This window comes from Wyeomyia smithii, chromosome 3 (assembly GCF_029784165.1).
Source record: "Wyeomyia smithii strain HCP4-BCI-WySm-NY-G18 chromosome 3, ASM2978416v1, whole genome shotgun sequence".
Classification (NCBI taxonomy): Eukaryota; Metazoa; Arthropoda; class Insecta; order Diptera; family Culicidae; genus Wyeomyia; species Wyeomyia smithii.
In genome coordinates, this window is record NC_073696.1 from 262428286 (window position 1) to 262442714 (window position 14429).

General features: G+C 41.8%; 4 protein-coding genes across 5 annotated transcripts; 2 read left to right on the top strand and 2 right to left on the bottom strand.

Moving 5' to 3' along the window:
• The first annotated feature begins 1028 nt into the window (after window positions 1-1028).
• LOC129731668 (histone acetyltransferase Tip60) lies at window positions 1029-3212 on the top strand. Its single transcript, XM_055691846.1, has 5 exons — window positions 1029-1166; window positions 1323-1452; window positions 1512-2330; window positions 2391-2553; window positions 2615-3212. The coding sequence occupies exons 1-5, from the start codon at window positions 1125-1127 to the stop codon at window positions 2829-2831; spliced, it is 1371 nt and encodes a 456-aa protein (XP_055547821.1). The 5' UTR covers window positions 1029-1124; the 3' UTR covers window positions 2832-3212.
• Window positions 3213-3285: 73 nt separating this feature from the next.
• Window positions 3286-4537, bottom strand: LOC129731669 (splicing factor 3B subunit 4). The gene is made up of 2 exons (XM_055691847.1): window positions 4426-4537; window positions 3286-4363 (listed from the first exon to the last, which is right to left on the bottom strand). The coding sequence occupies exons 1-2, from the start codon at window positions 4457-4459 to the stop codon at window positions 3327-3329; spliced, it is 1071 nt and encodes a 356-aa protein (XP_055547822.1). The 5' UTR covers window positions 4460-4537; the 3' UTR covers window positions 3286-3326.
• A 3771-nt stretch (window positions 4538-8308) lies between these two features.
• LOC129732444 (ATP-dependent DNA helicase DDX11) lies at window positions 8309-11656 on the top strand. 2 transcript variants are annotated; one of them, XR_008729256.1, is made up of 6 exons: window positions 8309-9245; window positions 9301-10239; window positions 10305-10502; window positions 10563-11231; window positions 11369-11539; window positions 11638-11656. XR_008729256.1 is itself a non-coding variant. In XM_055693333.1 (4 exons), the coding sequence occupies exons 1-4, from the start codon at window positions 8391-8393 to the stop codon at window positions 11208-11210; spliced, it is 2640 nt and encodes an 879-aa protein (XP_055549308.1). In that variant the 5' UTR covers window positions 8309-8390; the 3' UTR covers window positions 11211-11249. The 2 variants fall into 2 exon arrangements, 1 of the variants encoding a protein (XP_055549308.1); XM_055693333.1 differs by lacking the exons at window positions 11369-11539; window positions 11638-11656 and having other exon boundaries at window positions 10563-11249.
• Window positions 11657-11670: 14 nt separating this feature from the next.
• On the bottom strand, window positions 11671-13797 carry LOC129732449 (uncharacterized). Its single transcript, XM_055693341.1, has 5 exons — window positions 13704-13797; window positions 13442-13638; window positions 13215-13316; window positions 12844-12963; window positions 11671-12786 (listed from the first exon to the last, which is right to left on the bottom strand). The coding sequence occupies exons 3-5, from the start codon at window positions 13306-13308 to the stop codon at window positions 11831-11833; spliced, it is 1170 nt and encodes a 389-aa protein (XP_055549316.1). The 5' UTR covers window positions 13309-13316; window positions 13442-13638; window positions 13704-13797; the 3' UTR covers window positions 11671-11830.
• Window positions 13798-14429: the final 632 nt, after the last annotated feature.

Genomic DNA, 14429 nt, shown 5'->3' on the forward strand with positions numbered 1-14429 from the left:
TGGTAGTGACGAACCCCCCTCTAAATTTTGGCATGTGTCAAGTGTTGCAGTTATCGAACGACAACTGTATTTGCAGTTTTTCCACGGTTTCTGCAGATTTTTATCAGAGTCTTCTTATATTTGGGTAGAGTTTCTTAAAATGTTTGCAGATTTTTACAGACTTTTTCGAGTACATTTTTCCGGTTTTCCGAGCAGTTGCAGACAGTTTTCGAAAGCATCTGGCATCTCTGGTTGCATTTAGCGAACGACGACTGTACTGACAACAATCGTTTGCAAGCTTACAGTAAAAATACCGTGTTTTCTATGGTTACAATAAAAAACACTGTCCGTTCACTGTTCTCACCGCAAAATACATCGTAAATTTTTTTTTTCGTACAAAGAATGTAATACAGGCTTCAAGTGTTACATTGATGTTATTACTTTTAAAGATGGGTAACAAGTTTATTTAATTTTAAGATATAAATGTAATGTAACAATGTAAGCGTGAGATTAGATTTATTGTATTTAGTTAAAGTTCAAAAAAGCAGCACAGAACCTTAGTAATATTCGGGATTGGATCATATGCTATCGTTGAAAATCATTTCGAATATTCAAACTCTAATAGCGAACTTCTTTATTCCACCAGCTCACCTCGTTTTGACCTGGAAGCGCACTAACTGCTGTCAAAACCCTTCTTTATTCGCTCGATTTTGACCCAGTTTTGACCTGGCGTGCTGCCCGTGTTTGTCAGCTTCAACCCACCACCGTACGTGCTAAGTTCGTAAACAATTATCTGGCATCTCTTTCTTACTTGCGCCTCAAATAGCGATGACGTTTCATTATTGCTCGGCAGTTTTGCCCGCACACAGTGGAATAAAGAAATTCGCTATAAGTTTGTTCATCAGTGTTTCTGTGCGAAAAATCGCCACTAAACGCACCAGGCGCCACAGAGTGACAATTGCCCCGCTTTTAACTGCCTCTACTGTAAACGCGATGCGCGTGCTGCGCGTGTAGTGCAACAAGAAGGAGAAGAAGCAACTAACGTCAAAGTAAACGTCAAGCTTCCAAAACAAGCCATCGAGAAGAAATAGGAAAATAAGCGTTTGCTCTTCACTGCGGAACATTTACGGTAAAATTACACGCAAATGGACGTGGAAGAGGCCGTGCAATCTATTTGCGACTCTACGGTAGGTTCGATGAGCGATTTTCAATTGGTTTTCGGTACCGTCGGGAAATGGTTAAGCTGAAAAGAGCATTTCTTTGAAGGCACTTGCCGGAGCACCCAGTGATTGTTTTTGTTTACATTCTGTTCAAGCGATTTCATCCGACGGTGTTTTTTGCAGGCTTCACTCACAGAAGGATGTCGACTACCGGTCCGGATGACCGGCACCAATGATTGGCCACTAGCGGAAATCATAAGTATCAAGGAAGCACAGGAAAAAATGGTTTGGTATTACGTTCATTATGTGGATTGTGAGTGTTGTTTTGATTTGGGGGAGAATCCGCATCTAACGTGTTTTTCTTTTCGCTAGTTAACAAACGTTTGGATGAATGGGTCACAGAGGAATACTTGGACACACGAAAAGTACAATTCCCTCGGAAAGATGGTCTAGCGACAGGACAGAATACGGGTGTTACCACGCCGAAGCGACTACCTATGATAGGCGAACGATCGCGTCCTGCGAGTCCCATCCAGTCACCAGATATCCTCAATGGCAGTGCCGTATTGGCCGCTGCGCTGCAGAAAAAGATTAACCGGAAGCGAAAAGCCGTTTCGACTGAAAATGAAGATTCCCAGGAGGTTCCTTCGACGCCAACACCGCGGCAATCCGGAAGTATGGTTACTCATCACGATGACGTTGTGACACGAATGAAAAACGTACAGCTGATAGAGCTCGGACGACATCGCATCAAGCCGTGGTATTTCGCACCATACCCGCAAGAGCTTTGCACGATGCCCTGCATTTATATTTGCGAGTTTTGTCTGAAATATCGCAAGAGTCGAAAATGTTTGGAGCGTCATATAAAAAAATGCAACCTGCGGCATCCGCCAGGTAACGAAATCTATCGAAAAAACACTATTAGTTTTTTCGAGATTGACGGACGAAAGAACAAAAGCTACGCGCAGAATTTATGTCTGCTAGCAAAACTGTTCCTGGACCACAAGACGCTTTACTACGATACGGATCCGTTTCTGTTCTATGTCATGACCGAATTTGACTCACGGGGCTTCCACATCGTAGGATATTTCTCAAAAGAAAAGGAAAGCACAGAGGATTACAACGTAGCGTGTATTCTGACAATGCCACCGTACCAACGGAAAGGTTACGGCAAGCTGTTGATTGAGTTCAGTAAGTTGCTGCGGATTAGCATTCTGTTAAAAAATAGAACTAACTGTTCAATTATTTCAGGCTATGAACTGTCGAAGTTCGAAGGAAAAACGGGTTCTCCGGAAAAGCCTCTGTCGGATCTGGGGTTACTGTCCTACCGAAGCTACTGGGCGCAGACTATACTAGAAATCCTAATCCTGGCGAAACCAACAGCGGACAACGAAAAGCCACAAATTACCATCAAGTAATTTTGTTTCTGTTTTTGTGTAACGTATTTTATTTTATAGCAAATTATGGTTTTTTAGTGAAATTTGCGAGTTGACCAGCATCAAAAAAGAGGACGTCATCTCGACGCTGCAGATACTAAACCTAATCAATTACTACAAGGGTCAGTACATCATCTGTATCAACAAGGAGACAATCGATCAGCACCGGAAGGCGATGGAGAAGCACAAGATACGGATCGATTCCAAGTGTCTCCACTGGACGCCGAAGGACTGGTCCAAGCGATCCAAGTGGTAATAAGTAAGTACATACACGAACCAAATTCATTGTGTCAATGATTATCCGCGTGCGAATCAACCAGCTTTGGGGTAAATTATATATTATAAAGATAAATGTGCAAAACCGGCAGCATGCGAGTGGTGTCAGCTAGCTAATGAAAAACGAACTGCGGGGGGGCTGTGCTTTGTGTTTAGTATTAGAAATATGTGTTCTATTTCTCGACTTATTTCGAAGCAGGTTTGAAACGAAACAATACCACCCAGGATTGTGTTGACCTTTCGAATCGGATAACCAGACTTCCCTGTGAAGCTACTCATAGCGTTTAGGATCTATCCTTACGTCTGCATAGATTCCGATCAAGATTGTATTAAACTAGGTAATACATAGCACACCAATAAACTGCAAGGCGTTTTATTTATTGCTATCACAAACCTGCCTCTACTTGAACACTTCGGATGAAAGAACTGGTCGCTTCTGATGTTTACGCCTTTATTTCGTCTGTGCTCAACTGGTTTAGAAATTAAACGTATCAGCGCTGAAATTTGCCGGGGGAGGAGGTGGCAATCTAGGCTGCCCAGGGAATGCACCTGGTGGCATCTGCGGCGGAAGCGGTGGTTGTGGAGGACGCCAGCTTGGTGGTGGAGGCCGTGGAGGACCAGTGGGGGGTGTTGGTGGTGGCGGGGCTGGTTGTTGCCATGGTGGTGGTGGAATCATACGTGGCGGAGCAGGAATGCCCATAGGAGAGGCTGGTGGTAGCGGAGGCTGACCGATAGGAGGAGGCAGCGGTGGAGGTGGAATGGCTCCTGCCGTGAAATGCGGAGCAGCTGGAGCCTGCGGGGGAGGAGGAACGGCTGCAGGAGTCGGCGGTGGTGGAGGAGCCATCAACGGAGGTGGCATCATTGGATGGGTTGGCATCATAGGGATAATCGGAGGAGGTACCGGAGCATCCGCGAACAACTGATGAGGACGATCGGCATGAGAGAGTGGATTCTGTGCTGCCAGTAGACGTTCCGCCGCAGAACCATGCCGCTCTCCTTTAGAGTCCTTCTTAAAGGCATACGATACCGAAATGGGACGATTGCAAAGATACTGACCGTTCATCGCGTCCATCGCTGCATCCGACGCTTCGAAGCTTGCAAAGTTGATGAACGCAAATCCCTTCGAGTTACCCGTTTCCGGATCTCGCATAATCTTCGGCGTCTGCAGAATTACACCGAACGCTGAGAAGGTATCGTAAAGTAACTTCTCGTCCACTTCCGGATCTAAGTTTCCAATGAAAATGTTAGCACCGACATCCAAATTCTTCTGATGCGCTGAAGCTTTGTTAACTCTAATCGGCTTCCCGTACAGCTTGATCATGTTCATAATTTTGATGGCATAGTCAGCGTCTTCTTCGCCAAGAAATTCGACGAAACCGTAGCCCTGGTGCATCTGCGTTACTCGATCTTTAGGCATATGAACATTGACTACTGGACCGGCCTGGACAAACATTTCCCACAGCAGCGTCTCCGACACCTTATCGTCCAAACCACCAACGTAGATGGTGGCATCTTTAAACGGGAAAAGTCTGGTATTAAATCGATTCTTTACTTATTCACTAAAACAGTCTTACCTTGATTTCTTTCAGCGATTGGACCGGCCGCCATCGTCTTGGTTTGATTTTAAGATTTTAGACGATTTCGACTGTCGGGTGTCGTTGCCTGTCAATGACACGCTTATTCTGGATTACTCAGAAATGGGTCAAAATTTGCGCATTCGCGGAACAACTCTACACCCTGAATAAATTTCACGAATATAACGTGAAAATCTATTCACAAAGAACATAATCCAGAGTGATTTGCTATAACAAAATGTAAACAAAACGTTATATTACATCATTGGCTGCCGACACACAAAATTCTAACAAAATTCATCGCACGAATCAAGTGGAATTTAATCGATGATAATTTTTGCATAATATCTTTTCCAAAGCCTTAGCATAACTTTTCGAAACAGTTGCAGATAGTTGTTAAAAAATTAAAAAGAATAACTGTTATTTGTGATGCAACAGGAACAAATGAATAATTTCTTATAATTCTTGGTCAACATCGGCTAAATCTGTTATTTCTTCAGCTAGGGGTAATGAAAACGACGTTTCGACTGGAGTGATTGTACTTGTGAGTATAATCAAAAGAGTCATCTGAGGTCACTTCTAGATAATATTCAATAATATCTGATATTAGTGGTCTCCGTGGCTCTGTGGTCAACGATGTCGATCGACTAGCCCCTTCACACGGTTGTGATATCGAGTTCGATATCGGTGTATCGTTGTACTTATCCTACACCTGCAAAATGTGCCAAAAACAATATCGATAACGATTTCTCTCAACTGATAATCGAGTTGATCGAGACCGCATTAGCCCCACAGGCTAGCGTGCGATATTGTTTTCTTAACGGAATTAAACCATCTCCTTCACACATATTGAACTATGAACGTATGAGGTTTTTGGGAAAATTATTAAAATGGTTGCTATCACATTCACCCTTGAAGAAATTCCTATCCTCTGCATTCATAGATTTTTGACTTGTTTGGCGCAGACCGAGGGGTCCATATTAGCATTCATAAATTGAACAAATTGAAGGTGGCAGCACCGTATCTCCGTCAGAGTGAATTGGGCCCTAATGCTTTTCGAGCTTTTATATCATTTAAAAAAGCCGCGTTTTCTGAGCAAAACGTGATTTTCAAAAAATGTTTATCGTTTTCCTTCGATTTTTAAATGAAAAATAAAAAAACTGCTCGAAAGGTCTTAAATGACGTTACGCCCATGTACGGTATATGAGAGAATTGTCATTTATCGCATTTCGAGCAGTTTTTTATCCTTGATTTGAAAAACGAAGGAAAACGAAAAACATGTTTTGAAAATCACGTTTCGCCTAGAAAATTGCACTCTTTCAGCTGATATATAAAAATCAGGAATCCGTTCAAAACTTTAGAACCCAATTGGCGATTAAAATGACTGTTCGACTGACAGCTAGCGCCGCAGTAAAAATGCTGGTGATGATTTGTAGGCAGCAGTCTATAGTGGGAAACTTTGAATGTTTAGATTTTTTCACTAGACTGTAGATTCAAACCAAGAAAATGCAACTCCAACACGCTATGTACCTACCAACTCGACAGTAATCAACCGACTAGACTGCTGCCTAAAATTTCTAACCAGCTGCATTGTTATTGACGCCAAGAACACCAATTTTACGCAAATCTCGTATGAAAAACAGTCTTCTGTGTATATCAGCCTTGACTATAAATTGAATCTCCCGCATAATCAATAATCATAAACGGATGATAATCCATGTGGTTTGACGATACCCCATGCAGTCAGGACTATATCCCGAACTAGTTGTTAGGCACGTTTTATGATTATTGATTATGCGGGCTATCATCATTTTCCTAGTTCTAAAGTACAAATCCAGAAGTCGTACGGTCGTTTTTAAAAAGCAAAGCCTTGGTGCTACATTCCGATTCGTAACTCGACGTTCTGTTTATTGTACACAGACTTCGCAGCCAACTGTTAAGGCCCAAACACAATGGATACGTTTCCGTTGCGTTGACGTTTATTTGACAGAAAATGTATGGGCTAACTGTCGAATTGCCGCAAACGCAGCCGCAAAGTATCCATTGGGTTTGAGCCTTTAAGTGTGGGGCTAGTGCTACGATCCTACTAACACTAAAAGTCTTCCCCGAGCCGAGACTCGAACCTACGACGACTGGCTTGTTAGGCCGTTAGGGATGGGAATCGCAAGCGAAGGTATCGATATTTGGTATCGCAATATATTGAAACGATCCGATATCAAGTAACAAATATATCGCAATGCAAGTATCGATATTTCAATATTATCGCAATATCGAAACGGGTGAATAGACCTTTCCAATCGTGCATGTATTAGTGCACTTTACACCGTGTAAGTCGGATGGAAAATGAGGCCAACAAAGTGCTGTCAAAATGCCTGCATTGACTACGAAATTTTTATTTTCTTCCGCTGGCTTGAAAGTCAATTTATTCCTGCGCGGATTGTGTAATTTGTTTACGGATAGTATCCTACAAAATGAATATTTGATTTCAAGTACCGAACAACTCAAAATAGACTAAATATTTCGATTTTCTTAACCCCGGTAGAGTTGAGTAAGAGTCATTTATGAGGCAAACAACCTGAAAATAGTGTGCGTGACTGAGCTGTCAGAAAGCTCTAGTGCAGAACGAGAAAACGAACGAAACCGAGAATCAGGCAGTTTTGCTTGTGAGAGAGTTGCATCGGTTTGTTTATAAGCATTATCAATTTCCCAAATTTTCAAATGGATCATATATTTTCAACGGTGATAGATAAAACAGTAAATTCATTACTGAATCAATCAAACGTAAATTCCTTACTATCAACATCAAAACGAAAGAGCGATTATCGTGGTTCTGAAAATATTGGATGTATTATTTGTATTTCATTGTTTCTATGGCCGCTAAAAGCCCCGGTAGGATCTGTTCTGGAATCACCATAACACCCAAAACCATAAAGATGACCTGTGAAAGTAATTTCATGAACTTTGAACCAATGAGTGTTAAAATTCTGTTCAAATATTCATAAAATTGTTTAGTTTCGGAACATATCTCGAAAAACCGGTTTCCCGAAAGTAAATTTTTTTCCTAGCACCGTTGGCACTGATTTCTAAGTAAAGAAGTCGCTGAATCGTGCTAAAACTATCCTCGTCGGGCATGTAAGAAGTAGAAAAAATTGAAAAAAAAAACATTTTCACAAAAAAAAAACAATTTGCGTTGTAAACTTTTCAGTTCATCGATAGCAAATTTACGTGTGCATGCTTCAAAGCCACGCTTTGAGAAAGATACAAAAATCGCGCTGTTTTGTTTGCTGGTCGTGGCACAAATTTTACGAATTCGCGTTGACGGTATTGAGAGCATTAAAAGAGATTTTCAAGGGTTTTGCACCTGCGGTTTTTGCGGAAATCTCACATGTAATTGTCATAATGTGCGTAATAATGAAAGAATATTTCCTTCCTTCTTTCCCATGTTTTCACATGCAAATATCAGCAACACCGCCAACGCGAATTTTCTTCCGATATTTTTCGAGCATCAAATGAAAATATATCGATATCCGATAATATTGCTTGCTGAAGCATCGATGCCAAATACTCGATATATCGAAGGAAAAGTATCGATACCCACGGCATCGATAAAGTATCGCACATCCCTACAGCACCGTACCTCGAGACCAGCTGAAAGGTCTACGGTCGTTTTTAGTTTTGCGTTTAATCGCAAATTGTTTACAATTTGTTAGATTCGTCCTTATCACGTAGTATTCCGGATTCATGTGAAAAAATGGAAAATATTGGATAAGAAATATCCGGATAGATTTTCACGTAATATTGACGTGAAATTTGTTTAGAATGTACCTTCCTTGAAGCCCTTGAAGCAAAATTCAAAATATGACTGTGTCTGATCCCTCGGCAGAAAAAAGAAGTGGAGGCGCGCTTTGCTAAACGAACAAGTCACGAAACGTTTCAGTAGAACAAACTGTTTTTTACTTGGCAAAATGTTCGAACCAACAACTAGTTTGTGTGCCCCTGATTCGGGGGATCAATATCAGTTCCCGTTCGATCCACCTTACGACATTCAGCTGGATTTGATGCGCACATTGTACCAAGTGGTGCAGTCCCGTCAAATCGGTATTTTCGAAAGTCCCACCGGAACCGGTAAGAGTCTTACACTGACCTGCGGTGTACTGAGCTGGCTACGGGATCACGAAGCTGCAGTGGAACAGGATCTGATTGAAGGTATTTCAAAACTAAAGACAGATATAGCCCGACAGGAGCTGGAAAATTCTGGCGCGGTAGATTGGATTTCCGGTCAATTTGCAACGATCGGTGTAAAGAATCAGTTGAGTGAGATAAGAGGGGTCAAGGAGCTTAGAGATGAATACTACAAAAGACTAACGGAGTTGAAGAAGAAATCTACCGAAGTTAAAAGAAAAAAAGATTCTACTCGCTGGTTGAAACAAGTTTCAAAACAACAGCAATTGGAGACGGACTCCGGCGAAAATCAGAAAGCAACAGGTAATGACGGTTACCTGGTAGAGGATTCGGACGATGATGACTGTGACGAGGTTGAAGCCGATGCGGAGAGCTCAAAATTCAAGCCTGTTCAAGTGATTTTCTGCTCCAGAACTCATTCTCAGCTGGGCCAAGTTATTCGCGAGATTCGCCGGACGGACTTCGGGAAACAGATTAGATTGACAATTTTGGCTTCAAGGCAAAACATGTGCATCAACCCGGAGGTTCGAAAGTTGAACTCGAATGCTCTAATCAATGAGAGGTGTTTGGAACTGCAGAAAAAATGCACTAAAACGACGTCGGTGGACAGTGATGAAAACACTCGAAAGAAACGGAAGGTGAGTAAGGTTGAAGCAAACGTTTTGATTATAATTAAATTTTTTCATATTGTAGTTGAATGATAAATGTCCCTACTACAATCGTCAGATGATTGATGATTTGAAGAACGATACCCTCTTTGAAGTTCAAGACATCGAAGAGCTTGTGTCTGTCGCTCAGCAGGAAAAGGCCTGCCCGTATTACGCTTCTCGAGCAGCTGTTTCCGACTCTCAGCTGATTATGATGCCATATCAGAATTTACTTCATCGTAAAACTCGGGAACAAACCGGAATAGATATTAAGAATGCTGTGATAATTATAGACGAGGCACACAATCTGCTAGATACTATTTCTAACATTCACAGCCAGGAAGTAACGCTGGACCACCTTCAGCAAGTTCGGCTGCATATCAATGCATACAAAACGCAGTATTTCCCTCGTTTCTCCACTAAAAATCTTCTAAAGATTAATCAACTATTATTCATTGTCACTCGTCTCTGCAAGTTGCTAGAGGTTCCACCGGAAAGTCACACCGGTTCACGAATGATCCATTCCTACGAATTGATGACAGAGGGTGAGTTCTTCAACCTTAATTTGTTGGAAATTTTGCAATTTGCCGAGAAAACCCGGATTGCTCAGAAAATTCATGGTTTTGCCCAGAGTATTCCATCACCGTTGTTGCTGCAAAATCCGGTGAAAAGTCATCCCAAGGAGTCGAAGGGAACGAGTGCTTTGAAGGAGTACCTTAAACGATTGGGAAACGGAGATAACAAAAAATCCGCTGCAAACCAGCAGTCGGTGGTTGACGAAGTGACACCGTCGGTTGAGGTGCGTAAACCAGTGGCCAACGCGATTCGACCTTTGCTGGCTTTCCTGGAGTGCTTGGTGGAGACTTTTGACGATGGACGTGTGTTGTTGTCCTACGATAGGAAGGATTGTCAGCGCTCCAGCATGAAATACCTGCTACTTAATCCAGGTGCCAGGTTCGAGGAAATTTTGACTAGTTGTCGCTCGGTTGGTTAAAAAATAATGATTTAGTCTATATATAGTGGTAATATTTTTTCCAATTAACTTTTCAGCTCATTCTGGCGGGTGGAACTATGCACCCAGTGGAGGAGCTTACCGAACAGTTGTTTAAAGATTGTCCCGAGAGGGTTCAACTGCGAAGTTACCGCCACGTAGTGCCCGCGGATGCTATTCTTCCGTTGGCTTTTTCGAAAGGACCCTCTGGAAAAGAATTGTTGTTCAATTATAATAATCGTCAGTCTAAAGATTTGGTGAGTTTTGTTCTGCTTGCAGTAAGGATCTTGTAAGATGAAAGATTTATTTTATTGCAGTTAAATGAGCTGACCTCTACTTTGATCAACATCTGCCAGGTTGTACCAAATGGAGTCGTTTGCTTTTTTAGCTCCTACGATTATCTGGAGCAGTTTTATTCGAACCTCCAAGAAAGCAGTAAACTTGCACGCTTGGAAGAACGAAAGCGCGTTTTTCGGGAACCACGAGGCAGTGGAAACATTGACAAGGTTTTGGTCGAGTATTCGCACGCTGCCCGGATTAGTTGTGGGAAACAAACCGGCGCCCTGATGCTGAGTGTTGTAGGTGGCAAACTAAGCGAAGGATTGAACTTCTCAGACGAACTGGGACGGTGTGTGGTGGTGGTCGGTTTGCCTTACCCAAATCGAACCAGCCCGGAACTGGTGGAGAGGATGCGCTATCTGGATCGAACGCTGAAACCATCGGCTGGCAGTGAGTACTACGAGAATCTGTGTATGAAAGCCGTTAACCAGTGCATTGGGCGTGCGGTGAGACACATTCGGGATTATGCCAGCGTCGTGCTCCTCGATACCAGGTATTGCAGTAGTGAGAAGATTCGGAATAAACTGCCGCTATGGATATCCGAGAACTTGCAGTGCTTTGAGCGGTACGGCCAAGCCCACGGTAGTTTGGTGAAGTTTTTCAAGGGAAAATCTTCTGAGAAATGATGTGCAATCCTGTTATTTGAGGTAAGAGACTGTTCAGTTTTGTTGTCAATAAAATTAATCAAAAAATTCCTAATTGAAGAAAATTTCCTAGTGTTTTATCACCATAAAAAGATTTATTAGTTTTTTATTTGTAACTTATTTCTTGTTCTAAATTACAGTTAACGATAAAGGCGAACATATTTGAACCTATTCGAATACAAGTGAAGCTGTAATACCTAACACATAAAAACCGTGAAGTAACGAAGGATTTATTTTGTGAAGAAGCTGTGAATTTCATTTGAATAGAAAACTACTAGCAGAGCTACTACACTGGTAAATAACCAAAAAAGGTACGTAGACTTTAAAAAGATACACTTGAAATGAATTCTGCAATATATTTTCAAACTTATATGAACGGATTGATCGTTTCGGACAACTTCTTTTAAAGTATGAAAACTGTTACTTATCATATTGAGGTCACGACAAAATACCATAATTTCACGCAGTTGTGAAAAAATGCTTCTCTGCATCATAAAGGTTAATAGTACAGTTAATTCCCGGCTGAACCGAATCTTCACGTCCGTATATACTATCCTCAGAGTTGGTACGGTTTACTATGGTTACAGTCATTGCACTGCGTTTTATATCCATTTCGACGATTCAAACTCAACAAATTCCAATATAGCGTCATCAAGTGATGTGTTTCTTGTTTCTGGTATTTTGGAATAAACATGCAAGCATTCTACAACGCCACCCATTAAAATTGTATCAACGTTTCCATCGGTAGTAGTTTGGTAAGTGTAATCCAAGATAAACCCAATCATGTGTCCAACGTATTCACATATAAGCACCCCAGCAACTGACATAGCTTTTTTGTGCAGAGGAAATACTTCGGACGTTAGGATGTCCGCCATTGGTAGCATGCCTAGAGCTGAGCAAACTCCAGCCGCAATGTACATGAAGGGTGCTACCCAAGGTTCTAGATGTTTCAATGTTTCCAACATAATTCCCAAAGCTACAAGAAATGCACCTGTGACAATAGTTGAAATCGTATACTGGAAGCGCCGCGGGAGAATGTCTATCACGACTATCGCAATTACGGCAGCCGCAAGCTTACTGATCATCAAAATAGACGGACCCCAGTTATGGCTCTCGGGTGTTGACTCGAATATAGCCGACATGTTTAACATCTTCGCCATGTTCATGGTATAATTGAAAACGAGCGAGTTACCTATCTTCAGCGATACGCAAAAGAAAAACACCTTCAAATTTCTTTCAGTGAAAAACATTCTCTCCATACAACCGCTATCTGTCCTCATAACTAGAAGCTCAATTTCGTCGAACTCTTCACCAATAGATTTAATAGATTCGGCCTTCGTTGGATCGTTTCGTAGAATTCGTAAATTATGCCGTGCAAGAGCTTCGTTTTCGAGTCTCCAGAGTACGTGAATTGGCGACTCTACCATGAAGAAAAATATCAGCACCCCCGCAATACAGCTAAAGGGCATGATGATTATGCCGAAGGCTCGATTAGGGTGCATATTCGGTTCGACGGTGTACGTATGGTTCGTTGTAACCATTGATATTAGCGAGAAAACTGAAGATAAAATTTAGGTCGTCATGAAATAGTGGGTTGCTTTAAAAAAAAACTTACCAGTGATACCCGCGATTATGGATGCTGTAAGTATGGCGATGAATTTTGCTCGAAATTGTTTGAGGGTTATTTCTCCACTGTAGCTTAGCATAGTTGTGTGTGTGACTCCGTGACCGAGACCTAAGAAGATAACTCATTGTTATATCAGGGTAATCTGTTGTAGTGATCGACATAGAATCGCGAAGAGTTTGGAAGGTCCGGTCCAAAGTCCGATTGAAGCGGAACCTCCAATAAATAGAAATGCAACGGGTAAAGGCTCGGGCTATGCCCCTGGGGCTCTTGTCATGAGAATTTTTGCTTTGATGTCGATCAATTGAATGTTTCCAAATGCTACTTTTTTATTACTGAAGCTATAATACCAGCAGTATTACCTGCAACGACTCTCGAAGTAACGGTCACTACGTAGTTTATTGGTAGTATTGCGAAAAGCACTCCATTTATGAGGAAAAAGAAAGCCGATGCCATCTGCGAAGCTAGAAAAAAAACCAATTCATCTCTTTTTTGAGGAAAAAATGTGCTCTGATTATGTGTTCAGAAATAAATTTTAGAACCATTTATTTCATTCATACGGTTGTGACCTTCTAACTGTTTCACTTACCAACCAGATGCGGTTCGAGAGAAGATCTTTTACTTAACCCAATAATACTAGTGCGGCAACAACACCGGTGAAAAACGACAGTACGGCAAACCTGTACTCCTGAACCGTTATTCCAACAGTCCACCCGTTACCGGTTATGTTCAGGTGGTATATGCTCCATCCAATTTGTATTCCTCCGCAGAATGTGAGCAGCAGACCTGCAGAAAAAAATTATTCGATCCAGTACAAATTTCAGCTCTGAATGACTCCACTGGAAACCAACCACCCGAAACTGCTTCCAGTTGCCTTCTTAAACCTGACATTTCGATAAACTAAATTCACTCATCTAACCGCATCCAGTAGCGGAATAGATTCGATTGCCAATTTGGATGCTTGCTATGCTAGGCTTTCATGAATAATCTTTTCGATCCAGCAATCACGTTTACCAAGAGTTTGAACGTACATCTTATGAGGACAGTTCTCAGCACTTTATCGCATAACTGGAGCGTTTATTTTTCGGTTGCTTATCTCTAAGCCGACCAAAAAGCTATACAATATGGAATGATTGAGTGCAGAGCCGGATTTATGGGGGGGGGGCCAGGGGGCCTGGGCCCCCACATTTTTAGGGCCCCCACAAATCGACAAAAAGATTTTTCTCTTTAAAAATGAGATTTAATCAAAAGTTCGATTTACAGTAAGAAAATTTGAACAGACCATTTCAATCTGACACTTTCCTTCAGTGTTATTTTTTCGCGAGCGCCAATATCACTACTACATCCATAAGAGTTCACCTTGGATTCTCTTGGAATGACACACATTAACACACCATTTGAATCGAACCAGCGCGCATTAAACGCCTAGAGTTAAAGTTTAGCCGACTGTCATTAAAAGCGCCAATCGAACTGTCAAAACTCGTTCCAATCGAACATCAGCAATGTTAAAACTATGATGAAAAAACTGTTGACTGTTTGATTGGAACTTTTCAGTGACAGTCGGCCAAACTTTAACT